We start from the raw sequence: 21572 nt of genomic DNA, 5'->3' as shown, positions 1-21572 counted from the left end.
TGCAACCTCATGGGCTGTAGCCTACCAGGCTCCTCTGTCCATGGAATACTCCAGGCAAGAGTACTGGAGTGGGTTGCCATTTCCTTCTCCAGGGGATCTTCCTGACCCAGGGATCGAAACTGGGTCCCCCGCATTGCAGGCAGACACTTTACCATCTGAGCCATCCATATCTAGGAAGATTATACAATGGAAGTGACAAATAAATTCAAGGGATTAGATCTGATGAGTGCCTGAAGAACTATGGATGGAGGTTTGGGACAGTATACAGGAGTCAGTGATCGAGACCATCCTCAAGAAAAAGAAATGCAAAAAAGCAAAATGGTTGTCTGAGGAGGCCTCACAAATAGCTGGGAAAAGAAGAGAAGCAAAAGGCAAAGGAGAAAAGGAAAGATATAAGCATCTGAATGTAGAGTTCCAAAGAATAGCACGGAGAGATACGAAAGCCTTCCTCAGTAATCAATGCAAACAAATAGAGGAAAACAATAGAATGGGAAAGACTAGAGATCTCTTCAAGAATATTAGACATATACCAAGGGAACATTTTATGCAAAGATGGGCTCAATAAAGGACAGAAATGGTATGGACCTAACAGAAGCAGAAGATATTAAGAAGAGATGGCAAGAATACACAGAAGAACTGTACAAAAAAGATCTTCATGACCCAGATAATCACGATGGTGTGATCACTCACCTAGAGCCAGACATCCTGGAATGTGAAGTCAAGTGGGTCTTAGAAAGCATCACTTCGAACAAAGCTAGTGGAGGGGATGGAATTCCAGTTGAGCTATTTCAAATCCTGAAAGATGATGCTGTGAAAGTGCTGCACTCAATATGCCAGCAAATTTGGAAAACTCAGCAGTGGCCACGGATTGGAAAATGTCAGTTTGTATTCCAATCCCAAAGAAAGGCAATGCAAAAGAATGTGCAAACTACTACACAAGTGCTCTCATCTCACACGCTAGCAAAGTAATGCAGAAAATTTTCCAAGTGAGGCTTCAACCATATGTGAACTGAGAACTTCCAGATGTTCAAGCTGGATTTAGAAAAGGCAGAGGAACCAGAGATCATATTGCCAACATCCACTGGATCATTGAAAAAGGATGAGAATTCCAGAAAAACATCTACTTCTGCTTTATTGACTACACCAAAGCCCTTGGCTGATCACAAACAAACTATGGAAAATTCTTAAAGCGTTGGGAATATCAGACCACCTGACCTGCCTCCTGAGAAAACTGTATGCAGGTCAAGAAGCAACAGTTAGAGCTGGACATGGAACAATAGACTGGTTCCAAATTGGGAAAGGAGTACATCAAGGCTGTATATTGTCACCCTGCTTGTTTAACTTATATGCAGAGTATATCATGTGAAATGCTGGGCTGGATGAAACACAAGTGGAATCAAGATTGCTGGGAGAAATATCAATAACTTCAGATATGCAGATGACACCACCCTCTGGCAGAAACTGAAGAGGAACAAAAGAGTCTCTTGATGAAGGTGAAAATGGAGAGTGAAAAAGTTGGCTTAAAACTCAACATTCAGAAAACGAAGATCATGGCATCTGGTCCCATTACTTCATGGCAAATAGGGAAATAATGGAAACAGTGAGAGACCTTATTTTGGCGGGCTCCAAAATCATTGTAGATGGTGACTGCAGCCATGAAATTAAAAGACACTTGCTCCTTGGAAGAAAAGTTATGACCAACCTAGACAGTATATTAAAAATAGTTTTGCGACCTGCTTCGAAGAATTAACTCATTGGAAAAGACCCTGATGCTGGGAAAGATTGAAGGCTGGAGGAGAAGAGGACAACAGATGAGATGACAGCAGAGCATCACCGACTCGACGGATGGACGTGAGTTTGAGTGAACTCCGGGAGTTGGTGATGGACAGGGAAGCCTGGCGTGCTGCAATTCATGGGGTCGCAAAGAGTCGGACACTACTGAGCGACTGAACTGCACTGCACTGAGCCTTCGTGCCTGTTACCCTCTTATCAGGAACTCCAGCCACTGGATCACAGGAGGAACACAGCAGCCTCAGGGCTAAGAAAGTTAAATTTTTCAGGGAACTCTCCAGTTCCTCCCCGCACCCAGCACATCGCCCCTCCGGGGACTCAGGTCAGCAGCTGCTCACCCTGGCTTGCCGGAAGTCTCTTGGGCCAATCTGCAGCGGTGGGGCTCCACCTCTACTTGCCGCACAGCCCTTCAGGGAGGAGCCGGAGAGCAGGGACGCCCAGCGCAGCGGGGGTTTAATATTTAAAAATTAAATATTTAACATGTAAATAATATTATTAATTCTGTAGTATTAAGGTACTGTATTATATAGGCAGTATATAAGGTATCTTATGTAACTGTTAGAGAACAACTAGCCAGTAATGTCGGAGAAGGCAATGGCACCCCACTCCAGTACTCTTGCCTGGAAAATCCCATGGACGGAGGAGCCTGGTGGGCTGCAGCCCATGAGGTCGCGAAGAGTCGGACACGACTGAGCGACTTCACTTTCACTTTTCTGCATTGGAGAAGGAAATGGCAACCCACTCCAGTGTTCTTGCCTGGAGAATCCCAGGGAAGGGGGAGCCTGGTGGGCTGCCGTCTATAGGGTCGTACAGAGTCGGACATGACTGAAGCGACTTAGCAGCAGCAGCAGCTAATAATGTGATGAAAACTGACAATGATTAAAACATTTAAGAATGGGCCTCGGAGCTTCCTGGGCATCGATTTCGCTAGGATTAAATGGAAAGAAACAGGTAATCGGACTTGAGATGTACTAAAGGCAAAACACTGAAACTTTGGCAAATAACTCCAAGTAAAAAGGCACTCGAAGTTCCCATACCGGGAGTCGAACCCGGGCCGCCTGGGTGAAAACCAGGAATCCTAACCGCTAGACCATATGGGAACCACTGAAAGAACTGCTCCCTTACTCGTATCTATATCATCTGCGTCAGCCTGTCGTCAGCGCACCCACAAGCCCGCGCACTTCGCTTTGCGCGCGCTTGTAGCATTTCGGCCTGACTGCGGCTGCGCGAGCTCGGGTCTGCCTACGCAGTGTTCGTCAGCGCATCCGGGCGTCTCTTGAAGGTATGGCCTCTTTCTCCGGAAAAGCGCCCTCTAGGACCCGAGCGAGAGTGGGTGACGAGGCGCTTGCATCCCTCTTGGACCTTGGGCGCCCCCGAAGCCTAGTTTCAAACAGTAAACGAAGGAGGGCTATTGCTTGACCTTCGTTGTCAACTGACGTCTAAAACAAAAGACTTCTCTCCCCGTGGCCACTCCCCTCCCCCGGCACCCGCCTCAGGACCAGGTTCCCAGAGAAAATCTTTTCCTAGAATGGCGAAAACAGGGTGTTCACCTTCGCTCATTTTGGCTTGAGAATCTCTGAAATGCAACCTTTGTGTTGGGGGAGGGATGCCTTTTTCCCCTTCAGTCACATTGTTTCAAGTGCTTCAATTAAGTTTTTCACAGACAAAGGTAGGGTGCCCCCTCTCCAAAATTCCTCCAATCCAACCAGAAAATTTGTCCTACTGCGATTCAAGTATATTTTTATTAAAGGCTCAAGAATTAAAACAGTGTCTGTGTTGACACTGGTACCTGTCTTAACTTACATTAAGATAAATGAAAAAAATGTTAATGCCAAAATATGGTAGGGGTATACAACACTGGGATTAACCGAAAGGGAAGGGTGGCATTTCAAATCAGCGCTAAGGATGGTCCACTGTATGAACTATGGTAGAAAAGAGGAAGTTGAGTGCAGGACTCACCCCATACTTCACTTGAATACAAAAGTTCTTGAGGAAAACACTGGAGAATTCCCTTATTATCCCATCAACTGCAATCCCAAAGCCAGAAATCATAAAATAGCTACCTGATCATTTCAACTGTTCTAAGAAACTTGATTTAAACACACAAGAGCTGAGACAGCTTTCACCTTACTCATTACGCTATTCAACTGTTCTGTGCAGTTTAATGCAATGTGTTTATAATAAAACGTTAAACCCACCATAAGTAAAGTTAAAACACAAAAACTGGGAAAAAAGATACATCTCATAAACAAAAAACTAACATCCCCATAAGCTCCTAGAAACTGCTAAAAATATCAACAAGCCCATAGAAAAATGAAGCCAGGACACAGAGTTTCTGGCCCCACAACAAATTAAAAGACTCATTCTTGAAAGGCAAAAGCAGTCGTTTAAAAACCTGAATGGTCTCTTGAAAGAGTTCCCTTGAAAATTTAGGTCAGATCCTTTTTACTTTCTGGCTTAAAACCTGCTAAGCATTCCCCATCTACTTAGGTATGTGTGTTTTTCTATCAGTGCAGAATCATTCTGTCCTGATCTGTGTAGCTATGTATGTTTTTTTTCCTCCATCAAAGTCAGTTTTAAGGATCTAGAGAAACTGAAGCACCTACTTCTTGTCCTTCCCTGCCACTAGCTGTGTAGTATTTCATCCAGTAATGAAAAACCACAGCTAACTGATGGATGAAGTTGTTATTGTTCAATAATATGAACTAACCTAACAGCTTTGTGACTGCTCTACATGGATGTGAGTTTACAAGTGGTTTCACAGTAGTAACTTTCAACATTATGCAGTTTGCCTCTTCAGCCTTCCCCACCTAACAAAGTTGGAAACATGCAGACCAGAGAAGTATTAAGGAGCAGGAGTTAGTTCGGGTGGTGGGCAATCTGTGAAGGAGGAAGGGCTGATAAGGGAGCCACATCGAAGAATAGCTGTTCCCACTGCCTTGCTTCTGTGGTGACAGGTCAGGGAGCCCTGGGTTCTAGCTGCTTGAGTTTCTCCTGGAGTTCCTGGAGCTGGCTTCGACCCCAGCTGATGCGGCTCTGAAGGCTGGCTATGTCTGCAGCCAGCTGCAGACCTAGAGGAGGAGAAGAGATTGTCACTGTGGTATCTATGGTGCCACATGTCTCAAGGGCCTCTGGACGCCCTCAGGCCACTCTGGCCTTCAAACTATTCCTAAAACATTCCAGGTACAGCTGGCATTGACTCCTTGAGAACCTCACTGGACTCATACTCTCAAGTCCTTCAGGTCATTGCTAAAATGTTCCTTCCCCCTCAAATTTCCTTGGCCCTCTTACAGCACCCACCAGGAACTAAAAATTCACAGATCATAACATAGTCTCTGTCCTTATATCATTCCTTCTTTTCTCCATTATCACAGGCCCTCACTACTCTTGCCCTCTCCTTCTACTTGTTTTCTCTGCCCCCAAGAGTGGTCCACATTCTGGACCCACGCCTATGTTGCTTCCACTTGATCTCTCTCCTGGAATAGCTGTTGGGAAGTCCTCTGGGCCCTCCACACCACCCAGTCCACTGGCCAGTCCTGTCTTCTGCCATACTGCCTGGTCCCACTGATCACTCCCTCCAGGTAACACTTTACCCTCCTGATGTTGCTTCTGCCCCACTCCTTAGTCTTCTTGACTGGCCTCTTCCCTTCTTTTCCCCTTATTTCCTGTTCATATTCCTGGGACCTCTGCTGACCTCATCCCATTTCAACTTTAATGCTGTGGCTGTGTCAGCAACTTGGGAATTTAAAACCAGTGTTATGCAGTGAGTTCTCAAATCTCTTTCTCCAGTCCAGGCCTCTTCCAAACTCCAGGCACATGTACCCAACCATCCACTCAAAATCTCCACCACACCAGGAACATACCCCACACCACTCCTGACTGTACCTCAGCTGCGGCTCTGTGGCCCTCCCGCCTCACCTTTTCAGGCATTCTGACTACAGACTGGGTGCCTCCTTCCCTTACTCCTGAATTGGTCTATCAGCAAATCCTGTGGTTTCCACTAGAAAAAACATGCAGTTTTCCCCCAACTTCCCCTGTCTTCCACTGTCCACACCACCTCCACTCTTGTCCACTGGCCTCCTCTCTGCCATACCAGATGCAACATCACCTCAGAGATCTGCCCTGGTTGGTCCCCGGCACCTAGAACACTGTTCCCCAGATCACCAACAAAGCTCTTTCCTTCATCTCTTCAGAGGCCTTTCCAGGCTACCAAATATACAACAGCTCCCCTAGGCTATGCCATCCACTGTGCTCTCTCTACCTTATTTTTTCATAGCAACTTTCATTGCCTGGTATTTTAGGGCCTACTTATTTGTTTTCACGCATGTTGTTTTTCTGCCCTCAATAAAGATCCAATGAGGGTGTTATACCTTTTGTTTCCTGCTGTATCCCCAGCACCTCCTATGAACCTGAACTCTGCCAACAGCCAATAAATGCTTTTTTAAAAAACTGTAGGTGTGCAACAAGTCTGAAATGGAGAAAACCTGCAAAGCCTTTTGCAGACTAATCCCAAGCCTGGCATTAGCACTCCCTGTAGATAGAAGGTCCCTTTCAGGGTGACTCACCCTCCCGGAAGCTGGCTTGAGCTTGTCGCAGACTGTGAGGCACCAGGATTCCAAACCATTTCAAAGGGTTCTGGGGAGCTGGGGAGGAGTCTGGCTCTGGGGTCCTTGGGAGACCCTTGCGCCTGCGCAGAGCTGAAGAAACAAACGCTGGGGGTCTTGTTATTAATACCTGGCCGTCTTCTTGGCGACAATGTTAAACTTGATCTAAGCTCAAGATCCCAGAAAATACCAACTGTTGTAAAATCCGTTTTATGTTTTGGAAAACACCTTTTTACAAGCCCCTTTTATCTGTACACTCTTCTTTATTGACATAAAATCAGCAAATGACCCCCCTTGTTTTCCTGTGAAAAAGGTACACAGACTTTTTGCCATTTTGCCTGAACCTGCTAAAAAGCCAGACACACCCTTCAACTCCCCACTGTCTCATGAATGATTAACTGGGATTAGAAATTTGTCCCCCTGAAACTAGCTAGACACAGAAATAAACATCTGTTCAGCTGAGACTTCCTCTGACTGCAAAACAGTTCTAACGGTAAAGGACTCACCCATAACTTTCTATTCCCCCTATAAATCTAAGGCAAAAAACTCACTCTGCTGAAAGATTCAGATCTTCAGAACTGGCGCGGCTCTATCTCAACAGCCTAAATAAAATCATCTCCTCAGACGTCCCATGCATTTTATCTTTTATATGGGAAGGGACCCGACGGGAAGAAGAGGGGGAGCTCACCTGTCTCGCGGGATCCCACTTCTTCTGGAGTCTGGGTGCCGGCTCTTACCATCCAGAACTTCTGGAGTCCGTCCTGAGCCTCGCTACAGAACGAGAAGGGAGACTGGACCTTTGGCGGCGCCGGCCCGGCCCTCTGCCCGCCCACCCGCTGCAGCATGCAAGGCTCCTCACCCGGTGCAGACGCGGACTTGGGGCTCCATGTGGGACGCATACTGCAGGGGCCCTACTGACTTGGCACCCATTGCATAGCGCGCTTTGGAGAGCGAGAGCCAGCCCTGGGAAGAGAGGAGAGAGAGGTGAAACAAGGTAACTTCCGTGCGCTGGCCAGTCTGCCCTCCCGCCCGAAGCTCCCACCTCCTCCACCCGGGCGTTTAGCGCTTGCCGCTTCGCCTCCAGTTGCTCCAGGTCTTCAAGGAGCTGCAGGAGAAGAAAGTCCAGCTCTGCCCGCAGATCCCGAGAAGCCATCTGCTACTCAGGGTCGAGAGCCGGCTCCTGACAGGTCGCCCAATCAGTGTCCGCCGGCCTAGCAGGACAGCCAATAGGCGTGCGAGGCCCGCCCTCTCTGGGGCTCCCAGTCGTGGGTGGATTGTGGCTGGCTGCTTTGCGCTTTTCAGGATCAGCGCGGCCTCAGAGCTGCGACCCTGGAAGTGATAACCTTCGTCAGGCAAGCATCCGAAGGGGACCAGCCACCCGGACAGTCGGCAAGAGCTGTGGGTATCTCCGAATCACTTCTGGAAGCCGCTGCGACTTAAACGTAGGGTTGTCGGAGTGGCGATGAAACGAGGCATCCATTTTAAAGGAGGGGCGGCTTTAATTTCAGAATGGGCGGGTAGGCGATCATCTGGTCAATCGCTGAACAGCTTTTACAGCTGCTGGAGCCTACAATTACGATTATTTTAGGGGTTCCTCACCTTCAAATCGAATATTCGCCTCCTCGCGGTAGGTAGTGAAGCCGGGCTGTCGCCTTTATTAACTGCCGGTCTAAGCACGAGACAGCATCTTGCCTCCCTATACTGCCTATTGGTTGCTTCAGTGAGCACGCGCTTCAGTCTGGCCAATCGCTTTGCGACTCCCACCTGTTAGCCATTTTAACTTCGGGCATTGTAGGAATCAGCGGAATCCGATGAGGTCTGTACCGACTTTTGATTAAGGGCGGAAGTGAGGACGGCGGAAGCGAGGACTGCGTTGCGCAAGTGTTATCCAAAGATTCTCCTGGACCCACGTGGAAGTTGCGCTCAGGATGGTAGGAGGGATGTTTTAAACTCCTGTTTTGGAGGTCGGGGGCTCGTGGAAGCTGGGGTTGTGGCCGGTGAGGTCGGGGCGTATGTTTCTGGAGCCTGCTTTGCTTGGCGAAAACGGGTCGTCTGAATGGGCCCGCTCTTTCCCCAGCTGCGCCGCGAGGCCCGCCTTCGCCGCGAGTACCTGTACCGCAAGGCACGAGAGGAGGCTGAGCGAACGGCCCAGGAGAGAAAGGACAAGGTTCGGCGCGCGCTTGAGGGTACGTGTGTCCCCCGCTCTCCGATCTTTTCTAGAGACCGTAGTTTTAAAACCCAACAAGAAACAGGCCCCAATGCTGTAAAACGCGTTTAATTAGCATTTGCTTGTGTTAGGGTGGTGAGTATCCTTTCACGTATTTACTGGCCATTTTCCTAACTGTTCGATCTTCCTCATGGTTTGCAAATGTTCTTTTCAAGATGGTATGAATTACTTGTCATTTATGTTACAGTATCCAGATTTTACAGCTTGCTTATTAATTTTATTTACAGTGTCTTTATTGTTGTTTAGTCGCAAATTTGCAGTGTCTAGGCCTTTCCAGATTTAAACATTTCACGTGGTCATATACCTATTTCCCCTGCATCGTTTCTGTTCTTGCTACCTGTTTTCACTACAAGGTAATATCTGATTGTCTTTTACTACTGTTACAAGTCCCTTGTATTTGAAAACTGTTAATTCGTGTAGAACTTAATTTTATTTGCGTTGTAAATTAGGAATTTAACTTTGCAATATTTTGCCCACTTTCCATTTGCCCTGCTGTTAAAGCAGTCTGTCACACATGCCTGATTGGAAATGCTTTATTTATATGTATCTTATTGGTTCTTGTGTTGGTGGAGCTCAGTTTCCTGATAGTACATCAACTCAATACCTCTGTTTTAAATTCACTTTGATTGTCTTAGGTTTTAGACATGTAAAGTATTGTAGTATGTATATGTATATTTATGTCAAGCATAATGTAAAACAGAGCTTCTCAGTGCTAGTGGTAAACGAATCTACCCTGCTGATGCAAAGGTGTGGGTTCAAACCCGGAGTGGGAAACAGCAACTCACTCCAGTATCCTTGCCTGGAAAATTCCAGGGACAGAGGAACCTGGCAGACTGCTGCCCATGGATCCCGTTGGGACTGAGCTCCTGCTGTAATTACCTATCTACTCATGTTAAAAAATGAAACTGATAAATATATGGAAGTTCAGAAATATTTTCCCCGCCCTAGAGAACCACAGTATTGAATATTGATTAAAAATAAGCCATTTCCTTCTTCTTCTTTTTTGCCTATATCATGCTTGTTTGTAATACTAAATCATATTGGTTGATTTTAGGTAGTATTAGGTTTTGTGTATTCTTTTGCCAGGTTATGTTTTTGTTTGGCATTGTTACTAAGATACATTGAGTGTAGGTGAGGCTCCTGCAGGTGAATATTCCACAGGGTCTTCATCCAATTCACTGTTGGGGGTGGACAGCTTATTTTTAGTTTGGGTCAGCCCTGCTGCTGTGAACACTGTCTTCAGTGTGCAAGAGTTTGTCCAGGGTATGTTAGAAGTGCTGGGTTCAAACGACATGCTCCAAAGTGGGCATGGCCACATAGCCCAGCCGTTCTGCCAAATCTAGCTTTAGTTCACAGAGGGAACCTCTGACCCAGAGCATCACAATTAATGATTTTAATGTCAGAGGATTTGAGGGTTTCTGATTCACCTTAATATAGAATGAGTAGTTTCCATTTATTTTTTTAACGTTGTTAATTTTTTTCTGACTACAAAGGGAATGCATACTTGTGGGTACATAGTTTAGAAACCTCTCAAGTCTTGACACTCAGGACCCATAGTAAATGAAATCACCTATAAACACTCTTAACAAGGTGGCATATAGCCAAAAATAATTGTTTCATTACCACCTCCACCTCTAATTACATACCAGCTCTCTGCTCAGAAAGGAGTAAAGGGGTGTTTTTCCATCAAGTCTGTACAGTGTTGTAAAAACTGAAGGTTCTATGCATGTCTCTCTCAACCTCTCTGTTTTCCCCCTGCAGAGAACCGCCTGATTCCCACCGAGTTACGCAAGGAAGCTCTGGCCTTACAGGGGTCTCTGGAGTTTGAGGATGCCGGTGGTGAAGGTGACCTTCCCTGACTCTATGGGCCAGCTTCTCTTCCTGCACTTGAGTCCACTAACTTCTGTGTCATTCCTGAGACACCTTGAAGAAAGGCTGTGAAGCTCCTGATCCTGAAACGGTCTTCCAGGCACCCTCATGGCTGTGCACAGATGACACCTCAGGGGACCTCTCACTGAGTGCTCCCAGTTCTGTTTACATGGCACAGTATTACCCCACTTTGTACTTTGTTTTGTCTGTTAATTGGCCCTCTCACTAGGAATGTAGGTTCTGCTGGGACAGAACAGTGTCATTATTTTCATTTGTGTCCCCAGCTACCAGTACTTCATTGGTATCCAGATGTTTGATTCATTGCATTATTCAACAAATATGAAAGGAATCACAGCATAAATATTTGTTGTGAGGTAAAGGAGTCTGTTACTCTGGGCCTTAACAGAATCTGGACTTGTGCTAACATGGTAGCTACTTGTTCCGTGTGATTACCGGAGCTTAAATGAACTAGAATCAAATATAAAGATTCAGTTCCTCGATCACACTTGTGCTTGTAGCCAGTTTGGCCAGGGGCCACCCTGTTGCCCAGAGCAGGTACAGAGCGTTTCCATTCTTGCTGGTATTGTCAGACAGTGTTGTTCCAGGTGGATTTGGCCACTGGGCATTAGCATTTCACTTCCGTCGGCAATATCGTGTTCTCGTGCCTCACGCTCCTCACAGGTGTGACCAACCACGTAGATGATGAGTATCGCTGGGCAGGGGTTGAGGATCCCAAGGTCATGATTACTACCTCCCGAGATCCCAGTTCCCGCCTTAAGATGTTTGCAAAGGTATGACGACAAGCGTGAGTGGGAGGTGTTCAGAGACTCAGAGCCCCATCCTAACCAGAGGAGTTCACCTGCAGGAGCTGAAGTTGGTGTTCCCTGGTGCCCAGCGCATGAACCGTGGCCGGCATGAGGTAGGAGCTCTGGTGCGAGCCTGCAAAGCCAATGGGGTCACTGACCTGCTGGTTGTCCACGAGCATCGAGGCACACCCGGTAAGGCTGGTGGGAGGGAGCTCGGTGCTGCGAGGGTGGCTGGCTAGGAGCAGAGGGTCTCTGACGGCTTGTGTGGTCCTGCCAGTGGGGCTCATTGTCAGCCACCTGCCCTTTGGCCCAACTGCGTACTTCACACTGTGCAACGTAGTCATGAGGCATGACATCCCTGACCTGGGCACTGCATCAGAGGCCAAACCGCACCTCATCATACACGGCTTCTCCTCTCGCCTGGGTAAGCGGGTGAGTCTGTGGCCATGGGCTGGGGGCTGGGTGCTGGGGGCTGGGAGCTGGGGGTGCGAGGCCAGGCATTTGAGGCTTTTCTTCCTGCTGCCCTAGGTCTCTGATATACTCCGCTACCTGTTCCCTGTGCCCAAAGATGACAGCCACCGGGTCATCACCTTCGCCAACCAGGACGACTACATCTCCTTCCGGTGGGTCTGTTGGCTGGGCTCAAGTGATGTCCCAACCTTTATGCCCCTGTACTGTTTGTTGTTTATCCTGTAGCTGCTCCCTGCCTCCGCTCAACCCTGCCCCCTTTGCCCCAGGCACCATGTATACAAGAAGACCAACCACCGCAATGTGGAGCTGACCGAGGTTGGGCCGCGCTTTGAGCTGAAGTGTGAGTTTGGGGCTTTCTCCTGCATCTGGTGGTGGGCAGTGCTGGATATGTAGGTGACCATATCTCACCCCCTTCCCCCAGTGTACATGATCCGCCTGGGCACGCTGGAACAAGAGGCCACTGCAGACGTAGAATGGCGCTGGCACCCCTACACCAACACCGCACACAAGAGAGTCTTCCTGAGTGCCGAGTAGCCCACTCGCTAATGAGGATGTGGACCTGGACCTGGGAGGTGGGGAGAGGTCAGATAAAATCTAATTGCTGTAGCACCCTGTTTACCTCTTAAGTGGTCAGGGCAGGTCTGTTGGGTTGAGCGTGAAAGGCGTGGGGGTCTCCGCAGGTGCGGACCTGGCAGCTCTGGGACGTCCTCAGGCCCGGTAGTGACACTGTGTGTAGGACAAGGCAGACCTGAGGCAGTGACTAGCTCCTGGGCTGTTGGGAGGGTTTGCTGCTACCCTGGGAGATCTGGTGCTGCTGTTAGTGGCCGTGAACATTCATCATCTGGGAATGGGAATAAAAGTGTGAGCTCAGAAGTCTCACAGTGGAGGTTGGCCCTGGGGACCAGCTTTCAGCCAGGGCAGGCAGAAAATAAACAAGATGCAAACCATTTATTCATTTCATTGTGGCCTCCTTTGAGTGTAATTCAAGCTCCTCAGAGAACCCAGTGCACTTGGGTTCACCAGCAGTGGGAAGCTCTGTATGGTCATCTTTCCCTTTAAGAATCTCTTTAGGATCTCCCTAGATTACCGAGGATCTCTCTTAAGTTATCAAGGATGTCTGGTATATGAATTCCCCACTTTTTGACGGGCACAAACTCAACTTGTTTCCTGTTTTAACAGCCACAAATATTGCTTCAGGAGCACTGAACATAACGTCTGTGCATATTTATACAAGTATATCTGATGAGTAAACTGCTGCAAGTGGAACTGTGTCTTGAAAATGATTATAGATGCTGCTGAATTGTCCTCCAAGAGGCTGTCTCTTCCAGCCACTGTCAGTAGATCTGAGTGTTTCCTGTGTTCTTGCCATAACTGGGGACTGTCAGACTTGGTCAAGCTCTGGGTGCAAAATTGTTCCTCAATTGAATGTATTTTGAAAATTGTAACAGATGCCAGTGTTAGTTGCTCAGTCATGTCTGACTCTTTGTAACCCCATGGACCGTAGCCCACCTGGCTCCTCTGGCCATGGGATTCTTCAGGCAAGAATACTGGAGAGGATAGCCATGCCCTCCTCCAGGGGATCTTCCTGAGCCAAGGAATTGAACCCGGGTGTGCTGCATTGCAGGCAGCTTCTTTACCATCTAATCCACCAGGGGAGCTCATAACAGATGTCATACATATTCAGCTATTCATTGGCTATATGTGTGTTCTCTGTGACCTGTTAGCTCTTTATAGAAACTTGTTTACCTTTTCGTTGATAGATTGTTTAAAGTCTTTTAATTGTGGAGAATTCGAAAATAAGAGCAGAGAGGACTGTACAGTGAGTCCACGAAGCCCATCTCATTGACCAGTATCCTGGTGGCTCAGCAGTAAAGAATCCGCCTGCCAATGCAGGACACGGGAGACACAGGAGCCACAGGTTTGATCCCTGAGTCAGGAACATCCCCTACAGAAGAAAACAGCAACCCACTCTAATACTCTTGCCTGGGAAATGTCTTGGACCGAGGAGCCTGGCCAGCTACAGTCCATGGGGTCGCAAAGGATTTAGCAACTATACAACAACCCACTTTGTAGCTGCACCCTTTCCCGATACCTGCTCCACTTGTTTATTTTGAAGCAAATCCCAGATACATATCATTTCATCCAAAAATATTTCCATATAGCTCTAAAAAATAAGACTCAACAAAAATAATATAGCACTGTCACACTTAAAAAAATCAGTAGTTATTCCAGATTCTACTCTACATATCCAGTTAATGTTCAGTTTTCCCTGATATGGTATGTTCATTTGAACCAGGATACAACTTAGGTGCATTTCATTGCAAATGGTTGACAATTCTCTTGTCCTTTTAAAAACAGCTTTATTGAGATATAATGCATGTCAACACCATTGATTTGTTTAAAGTATACAGTTAAATATTTTTTTATTATATTCACAGGGTTGCACAGTCATCACCACAATCTAATTTTAGGCCACTTTTGTCCCTTCTGAAAGAAACTCCATACCCTTTAGCTGTCACTTCACATTCCTTTCCAACCTTCTCCCAACTCTCAGCACCTTGTAACCACTAATCTACTTTTGGTCTCTATAGACTTGGCTACTCTGGACATTGCATAGGAAATGTGATAGGAAAGAATCTTGTATTCCGTTACAAGTTATTCACTAAAGGGATGTTGTCTCCAAGCTTAAACTATACATAATGGCCCACTTCTGGGAACCTTGCTTCCAGGTAATGAGTGTTAGGCTGAAATACCTTTGTTTAGCTCCAGGAAACATCGTGACCAGGCCCAGCTGTGAGTGACTGCAGGGAGGAAGAAATTAACATATCCCCTCTGGAGGCGAATGGGAACCAGGAAGTGTTTGACTTTTCTCCCTCCCCTTTTGGTATAAAGGAGAATTAACATATCCCCTCTGGAGGCGAATGGGAACCAGGAAGTGTTTGACTTTTCTCCCTCCCCTTTTGGTATAAAGGAGAATTAACATATCCCCTCTGGAGGCGAATGGGAACCAGGAAGTGTTTGACTTTTCTCCCTCCCCTTTTGGTATAAAGGAGCCTGAATTCAGACTCAGGCAAGATGGTTCAAACCCATTATCTTCGTTTCCTGGCTTTCTGAATAAAGTCTCTATTCCTTGTCTCAGTGACTCATCTCTTGAACCTGCCTGTTGTGCCGCGAGCTTAGTATGAGCTTACACTCAGTAATGGAATGGAATCATACAATTTGTAGTGTTTTGTGACTGGTTTCTGTCAACTAAAGAATAGTCACAGCCTGAGAATAAGAAGTTATTTGGTGGGAATGTTTAGGACTTCAAACGCGGGAAACAGCATCTCAGGTAGCCCTGAGAAGCTGCTCTGAAGAAGATGGAGAGGGAGGCAGGCTGTATATAGAAGTTTGCAAGAAAGAGGGCAGGCAGTCTGAACATCAAAGATTATTGTAGTTAAGGAAAACCAGATGTCTCAAGGAATTTAGTGCTCTTCTTTATATGGGAAGTTGCAAGTTTCTGGGCTCCCTGAACTCTTTCCTTTCATATGCACTCCTGCTATCTGGGACCAAATCCCGCAATCTTGCTCTTTGAGTGTTCACATCTTTAATTCCTCTTTCACCATAAGGGGTGGCAGAAGACTGCTGCTTTTGCTCACATCCAGCAATGCCCTCCCCTACCCTTCGCCCCACTCCAAGCTCCTTAGCAATCGCTGTGGGGGGCAAGGTAGCAGTATCTACTGGATCACAGGCATCGTTTTCCCTTTTGGGAGTTCTCATTCAAGTTTAGAGGCTTGAAATCACTGATGGCAGTGACATTCTTGCCCACTGATAGAGCAGGAAATAGTTCACATTTCTCGGTGTTTTCAAAATTGATGTAGCATGTATCACTAGTTCATTCCTCTTTGTCCCTAAATAGTATTCTATTATATGTGTATGTAAGGTGACCGTGGCAGAGAAAGATACATTATAGGAAGAGAGAAAGGGATCTACCTTTACCAGTGCTCTCCTTTTATAGCCAACCCTTCTTATACCCTATCAATGGGAAATTGTGCCTGGAAGGGAGGGGTCCTTAGTTCAGCTCACAGCTGGGGTCTTGTGATCATGTATTTGGAGCATTCTCACGGTTGGTAGTCATGTTTCAGTTTTCAGGTCAGTCGTTCAGTTGTGTCCAACTCTGCGACCCCATGGACTGCAGCACACCAGGCCTCCCTGTCCATCACCAACTCCTGGAGTTTACTCAGACTCATGTCCGTTGTCCTTGATGCCATCTAGTCATCTCATCCTCTGTTGTCCCCTTCTCCTCAATCTTTTCAATCTTTTCCAGCATGAGGGACTTTTCAAAGAGTCACTTCTTTGCATCATGTGGGCAAAGTATTGGAGTTTCAGCTTCAGCATCAGTCCTTCCAATGAATATTCAGGATTGATTTCCTTTAGGATGGACCGGTTGGATCTCCTTGCAGTCCAGGGGACTCTCAAGAGTTGTCTCCGACACCACAGTTCAAAAGCATCAATTCTTATGCACTCAGCTTTCTTTATAGTCCAACTCTCACATCCATACTTGACTACTGGAAACCCCATAGCTTTGACTAGACGGACCTTTGTTGGCAAAGTAATGTCTCTGCTTTTTAATATGCTGTCTAGGTTGGTCATAACTTTTCTTCTAAGGAGCAAGTGTCTTTTACTTTCATGGCTGCAGTCACCATCTGCAGTGATTTTGGAGCCCCCGAAAATAAAGTCTGTCACTGTTTCCCCATCTATTTCCCATGAAGTGATGGGACAGGATGCCATGATCTTTGTTTTCTGAATGTTGAGCTTTAAGGCAACCTTTTCGCTCTCCTCTCACTTTTATCAAGAGGCTTTTTAGTTCCTCTTCACTTTCTGCCATAAGGGTGGTGCCATCTGCATATCTGAGGTTATTGATATTTATTCCAGCAATATTGATTCCAGCTTGTACTTCATCCAGCCCAGGATTTCTCATGAACTCTGCATATAAGTTAAGTAGGGTGACAATATACAGCCTTGACATATTCCTTTCCCTATTTGGAACCAGTCTGTTGTTCCATGTTCATTTCTAACTGTTGCTTCCTGACCTGCATACAGATTTCTCAAGAGGCAGGTCAGGTGGTCTGGTATTCCCATCTCTTTAAGGATTTTACAGTTTCTTGTGATCCACACAGTCAAAGGCTTTGGCGTAGCCAATAAAGCAGAAATAGATGTTTTTCTGGAACTCTCTTGCTTTTTCCATGATCCAGTGGATGTTGGCAGTTTGATCTCTGGTTCCTCTTCCTTTTCTAAAACCAGCTTGAACATCTGGAAGTTCATGGTTCACATACTGGCTTGGAGAATTTTGAGCATTACTTTCCTTGCATGTGAAGTGAGTGCCCTTATGCAGTCATTTAAGCATTCTTTGGCATTGTCTTTCTTTGGGATTGGAATGAAAACTGACTTTTTCCAGTCCCGTGGCCACTGCTGAGTATTCCAAATTTGCAGGCATATTGAGTGCAGCACTTTCACAGCATCATCTTTTCAGATTTGAAATAGCTCAACTGGAATGTCATCACCTCCACTAGCTTTGTTCGTAGTGATGCTTCCTAAGGCCCGTCTGACTTTGCATTCCAGGTTGTCTGGCTCTAGGTGAGTTATCATACCATCATGATTATCTGGGTTGCGACGATCTCTTCTTGCCATCTTTTAATATCTTTTGCTTCTGTTAGGTCCATACCATTTCTGTCCTTTATTGAGCCCATCTTTGCATGAAATGTTCCCTTGGTATCTCTAATTTTCTTTGAGAGATCTCTAGTCTTTCCCATTCTGTTGTTTTCCTCTATTTCTTTGCATTGATCACTGAGGAACGCTTTTTTATCTCTCCTTGTTCTTTGCAACTCTGCATTTAGATGGGTGTATCTCGCCTTTTCTCCTTTGCCTTTTGCTTCTCTTCTTTTCATAACTGTTTGTAAGGCCTCCTCAGACAGCCATTTTTCTTTTTTGGGGGGATGGTCTTGATCCGTGACTCCCGTACAATGTCCCAAACCTCCGTAGTTCTTCAGGCACTCCATCAGATCTAATCCCTTGAATCTATTTGTCACTTCCACTGTATAATTGCAAGGGATTTGATTTAGGTCATACCTGAATGATCTAGTGGTTTTCCCTACTTTCTTCAATTTAAGTCTGAATTTGGCAATAAGGAGCTCATGATCTGAGCCACAGTCAGCTCCCAGTCTTCTTTTTGCTGACTGTATAGAGCGTCTCCATCTTTGGCTGCAAAGAATATAATCAGTCTGATTTCAGTATTGACCATCTGTTGATGTCCATGGGTAGAGTCTTGTGTTGTTGGAAGAGGGTGTTTGCTGTGACCAGTGAGTTCAGTTGGCAAAACTCTATAGCCTTTGCCCTGCTTCTTTCTGTACTCCAAGGCCAAACTTGTCTGTTAATTCTGAGTATCTCTTGACTTCCTACTTTTGCATTCCAGTCCCCTATAATGAAAAGGCAATCTTTTGGGGGTATTAGTTCTAGAAGGTCTTGTAGGTCTTCATAGAACCATTCAGCATCAGCTTCTCCAGCATTCTGGTTGGGGCATAAATTTGGATTACTGTGATACTGAATGGTTTGTCTTGGAAATGAACAGAGATCATTCTGTCATTTTTGAGATTGCATTCAAGTACTGCATTTTGGACTCTCTTGTTGACTGTGAGGGCTACTGCATTTCTTCTAAGGGATTCTTGCCCACAGTAGTAGATATAGTGGTCATCTGAGTTCAGTTTACCCATTCCAGTCCATTTTATTTCACTGATTCCTAAAATGTCGACATTAACTTGCCATCTCCTGTTTGACCACTTCCAATTTGCCTTGATTCATGGACCTAACATTCCAGGTCCCTATGCAATATTGTTCTTTACAGCATCAGACCTTGCTTCCATCACCAATCACATCCGCAACTGGGTGGTGTTTTTGCTTTGGCTCCATCCCTTCATTCTTTCTGGAGTTACTTCTACACTGATCTCCAGTAGCATATTGGGCACCTACCGACTTGGGGAGTTCATCTGTCCGGGTCCTATCTTTTTGCCTTTTCATACTGTTCATGGGTTCTCAAGGCAAGAGTACTGAACTGGTTTGCCATTCCCTTCTCCAATGGACCACGTTTTGTCGGAACTCTCCACCATGATCCATCTGTCTTGTGTGGCCCTACACAGCATGGCCCATAGTTTCTTTGAGTTAGACAAGGCTGTGGTCCTTATGATGAGATTGGTTAGTTTTTTGTGATTGTGATTTTCAGTCTGTCTGCTCTCAAATGGAAAAGGAAAAGAGGCTTATGCAAGCTTGCTGATGGGAGAGACTGATGAGGGGGAAACTGGGTCTTGTTCTGATGGATGGAGCCGTGCTCAGTAAATCTTTAATCCAATTTTCTGTTGATGGGTGGAGCTGTGTTCCTTCCCTGTTATTTACCGAGGGCCAAACTATGGTGGAGTTCGGACTTCCTGGTGGCTCAGGTAAAGTGTCTGTATACAATGCGGGAGACCTGGGCTCCATCCCTGAGTCGGGAAGATCCGCTGGAGAAGGAAATGGCAATCCACTCCAGTACTATTGCCTGGAAAATCCCATGGACAGAGGAGCCTGGTAGGCTGCAGTCCATGGGGTCGCAAAGAGTTGGACACAACTGAGCTACTTCACTTCCAAACTATGGTGCAGGCCAACCAGGCCCCTCCATCCATGGAATTTTCTAGGCAAGGGTACTGGAGTGGGTTGCCATTTCCTTCTCCAGAGATATTCCCAACTCAGGGATCAAACCCGGATCTCCCGCATTGCAGGCAGACGCTTTACCGTCTGAGCCACCAGGGAATCCAATGAAGATAATGGTGACCTCCTTCAAAAGGCCCCAGGCATGTACTGCTACATTCAGTGCCCCCAACCCTGCAGCAGGCCACCACTGACTCATACCTCGACTGGAGACTCCTGGACACTCACGGACAAGTCTGGGTCAGTCTCTTGTGGGGTCATTGCTCCTTTTTCTTGGGTTCTGGTATGCACAAGGTTCTGTTTGTGTCCTCCAAGAGTCTATTTCCAAGGCCTTTGTAAGTCCTGGCAGCTCTGTGGTGGGGTTAATGGTGACCTCCTCCAAGCGGGCTTATGCCATACCCAGGTTTGCTGTACCCAGATCCCCTGCCCCTGCGGCAGTCCACTGCTGACCCGTACCTCCACTGGAGACACTCAAACCCTTGAACTCATGTTCAAGGTCGGAGAAGCCCCAGCAAGACAGTAGGCTCTGGAGCAGCCACTGCGTGGCGCTGGAGCAGCTGTGAGGAGATACCCCACGTCCGAGGGCTGAGAAGCCCCAGCAAGATGGTAGGAGGGGCGAATTCACGCTTAGAATCAAACCCCATACCCGGCAGAGATGCTCAGAGGGCTCAAATCAACCTTGTGTGTGCCAGGACCAGAGACCCTGCAGAGACTGGTGGCCATGTAGTCTTGAGACACTGGCATCAGCAGGGAAAAACAGGATATTGCTTTAAGGAAAAAACAGCCCACCACCAGGGCATTGTGGTCACTGTGACTTCATCTCTTGTTTGTCAGGTCACCTACAATGGGCCATTTCTTTAACAATACGCCATGAGCCCCTTGTGGACCCTAACAGTGTACACCATATTTTCTTTATCCATCAGTTTATGAAATTTGGTTTCTCACTTTGGGGCTGTTTTGAATAATGCTGCTATGAGCATTTGTGTTCTCTTTAACTTTTTTGTGATTTATTCGGTTAGGAAATTGGTTTGTCTTGTAGAGTTTCCAGAGTCTGGAATAAAAGCCCTCACAGAGGCAGTTACCACCAGTTACTGGTGAATGCAAACTGCCATTTATAACTTGAGTGAGTGGCATTTTTCTGTTTGCCAAATGGCAGACTTGTAGGTGGGCCAATAGGTAAGCCCACCCAACCAAAGGTTCTTAACAGAGAAGAGCAGTGGGAGAATTTTTTCAAATTTCTTCTTCCCTCTTGTGGCCTAGTTAAACAAGGAATTTGGAGAGGAACTTTTCAGTAGGGAATTCAGTAGTCTCAGACTGTCTCCTCACAAGCTTTCTAGGTGAAGTTGGTGTCTCCTGTTTACGATTTCCGCTTTGTAACAACAGCCTAGGCTGGGCTCTGCATAGTATTGTGAAAGCTTCCCTGAGCACCTTCCAGCACCCTGTCCACTTGGCTCTGTTGCTGGCCTCTGAGCTGGCAAGCAGGTGGCAGATTGGCATGTGGGTATTGGAGTGCCCAGGACCTGCAGGACAGTGCCAGTTGCTCCCACTGCTTGCCTCCAGGAGTGTGTGCAAGAGGGCAAGCCGCAGCAGTGAGTCCCATTGCAAGAACACAGCTTGCAGTTCTCTGGGAGAATGGAGAGGGGTGAGCCACGGCTGCTGGAGGAGGTCTTGGTGGTTTTCCCACCCCCCACACCCAGTGCCTGAGCTGAGTGGAGGGCAAGCCAGGAGAGTCTAGATGCTGAAGAGACATGGAGGGGTGGCCAGTGTCAGGATGGCAGTCCGCTTAACAAGAGCAGGACATAGAGTGGGACGGGGAGGAAGGAGTTGTGGGTGAATGTGCACCCAGAAACAGTGAACCATGGTGGAAGCAGGGCAGGTGGACTGAAGTCTCAGCCACTCCGTTCACAGGCCAGATAGGCAGATAGATCCCCAGACAGGCAGACAGACACACAAACCTCTGGTAAGACAGACTTCTAGATAAAGTCCCAGGCAAAGACTACATAGCAAGACAGCCAAACAATGGACAGATTCTTAGACAGGTGGGAAGATGACCAGCCAGACATCCAGAGAGACCTGTGTCCAGACAGG

The 21572-nt window shown here is 46.8% G+C and overlaps 2 protein-coding genes and 1 non-coding gene across 5 annotated transcripts; 1 reads left to right on the top strand and 2 right to left on the bottom strand.

Annotated features, from left to right (window-relative positions):
* Window positions 2820-2891, bottom strand: TRNAE-UUC. Its single transcript has one exon. It is a non-coding gene; the product is annotated as a tRNA-Glu (tRNA).
* CCDC115 (coiled-coil domain containing 115) lies at window positions 3501-8030 on the bottom strand. Of its 2 annotated transcripts, none has more exons than XM_018065983.1 (5): window positions 7438-8030; window positions 7255-7358; window positions 7084-7166; window positions 6357-6488; window positions 3501-4862 (listed from the first exon to the last, which is right to left on the bottom strand). In XM_018065983.1, the coding sequence occupies exons 1-5, from the start codon at window positions 7546-7548 to the stop codon at window positions 4750-4752; spliced, it is 543 nt and encodes a 180-aa protein (XP_017921472.1). In that variant the 5' UTR covers window positions 7549-8030; the 3' UTR covers window positions 3501-4749. The 2 variants fall into 2 exon arrangements, with proteins under 2 accessions (XP_017921472.1, XP_013822962.2); XM_013967508.2 differs by having other exon boundaries at window positions 6357-6503; window positions 7438-7570.
* IMP4 (IMP4 homolog, U3 small nucleolar ribonucleoprotein) lies at window positions 7680-12719 on the top strand. Of its 2 annotated transcripts, none has more exons than XM_005675815.3 (10): window positions 7680-7793; window positions 8191-8326; window positions 8473-8581; window positions 10384-10467; window positions 11173-11282; window positions 11357-11489; window positions 11575-11729; window positions 11826-11920; window positions 12035-12108; window positions 12190-12719. In XM_005675815.3, exons 2-10 carry the CDS (start codon window positions 8324-8326, stop codon window positions 12300-12302), a joined length of 876 nt encoding a protein of 291 aa, XP_005675872.1. In that variant the 5' UTR covers window positions 7680-7793; window positions 8191-8323; the 3' UTR covers window positions 12303-12719. The 2 variants fall into 2 exon arrangements, with proteins under 2 accessions (XP_005675872.1, XP_005675874.1); XM_005675817.3 differs by having other exon boundaries at window positions 7697-7793; window positions 8235-8326.

This window comes from Capra hircus, chromosome 2 (genome assembly GCF_001704415.2).
Source record: "Capra hircus breed San Clemente chromosome 2, ASM170441v1, whole genome shotgun sequence".
Lineage (NCBI taxonomy): Eukaryota > Metazoa > Chordata > Mammalia > Artiodactyla > Bovidae > Capra > Capra hircus.
The sequence above is the reverse complement of the archived record's forward strand: the minus strand, read 5'-3'. Positions and strand labels throughout refer to the sequence as shown.

Coding starts and splice junctions, on each gene's coding strand:
- CCDC115 (XM_013967508.2), bottom strand. CDS start 7,548: ATGGCTTCTCGGGATCTGCGGGCAGAGCTGGACTTTCTTCTCCTGCAG. Junction 7,167..7,254: donor CAAGTCCGCGTCTGCACCGG/GTGAGGAGCCTT, acceptor CTCGTTCTGTAG/CGAGGCTCAGGACGGACTCC. Junction 6,504..7,083: donor AGTGGGATCCCGCGAGACAG/GTGAGCTCCCCC, acceptor CAAGACCCCCAG/CGTTTGTTTCTTCAGCTCTG.
- IMP4 (XM_005675815.3), top strand. Junction 8,582..10,383: donor GGTTCGGCGCGCGCTTGAGG/GTACGTGTGTCC, acceptor TTCCCCCTGCAG/AGAACCGCCTGATTCCCACC. Junction 10,468..11,172: donor TGAGGATGCCGGTGGTGAAG/GTGACCTTCCCT, acceptor CGCTCCTCACAG/GTGTGACCAACCACGTAGAT.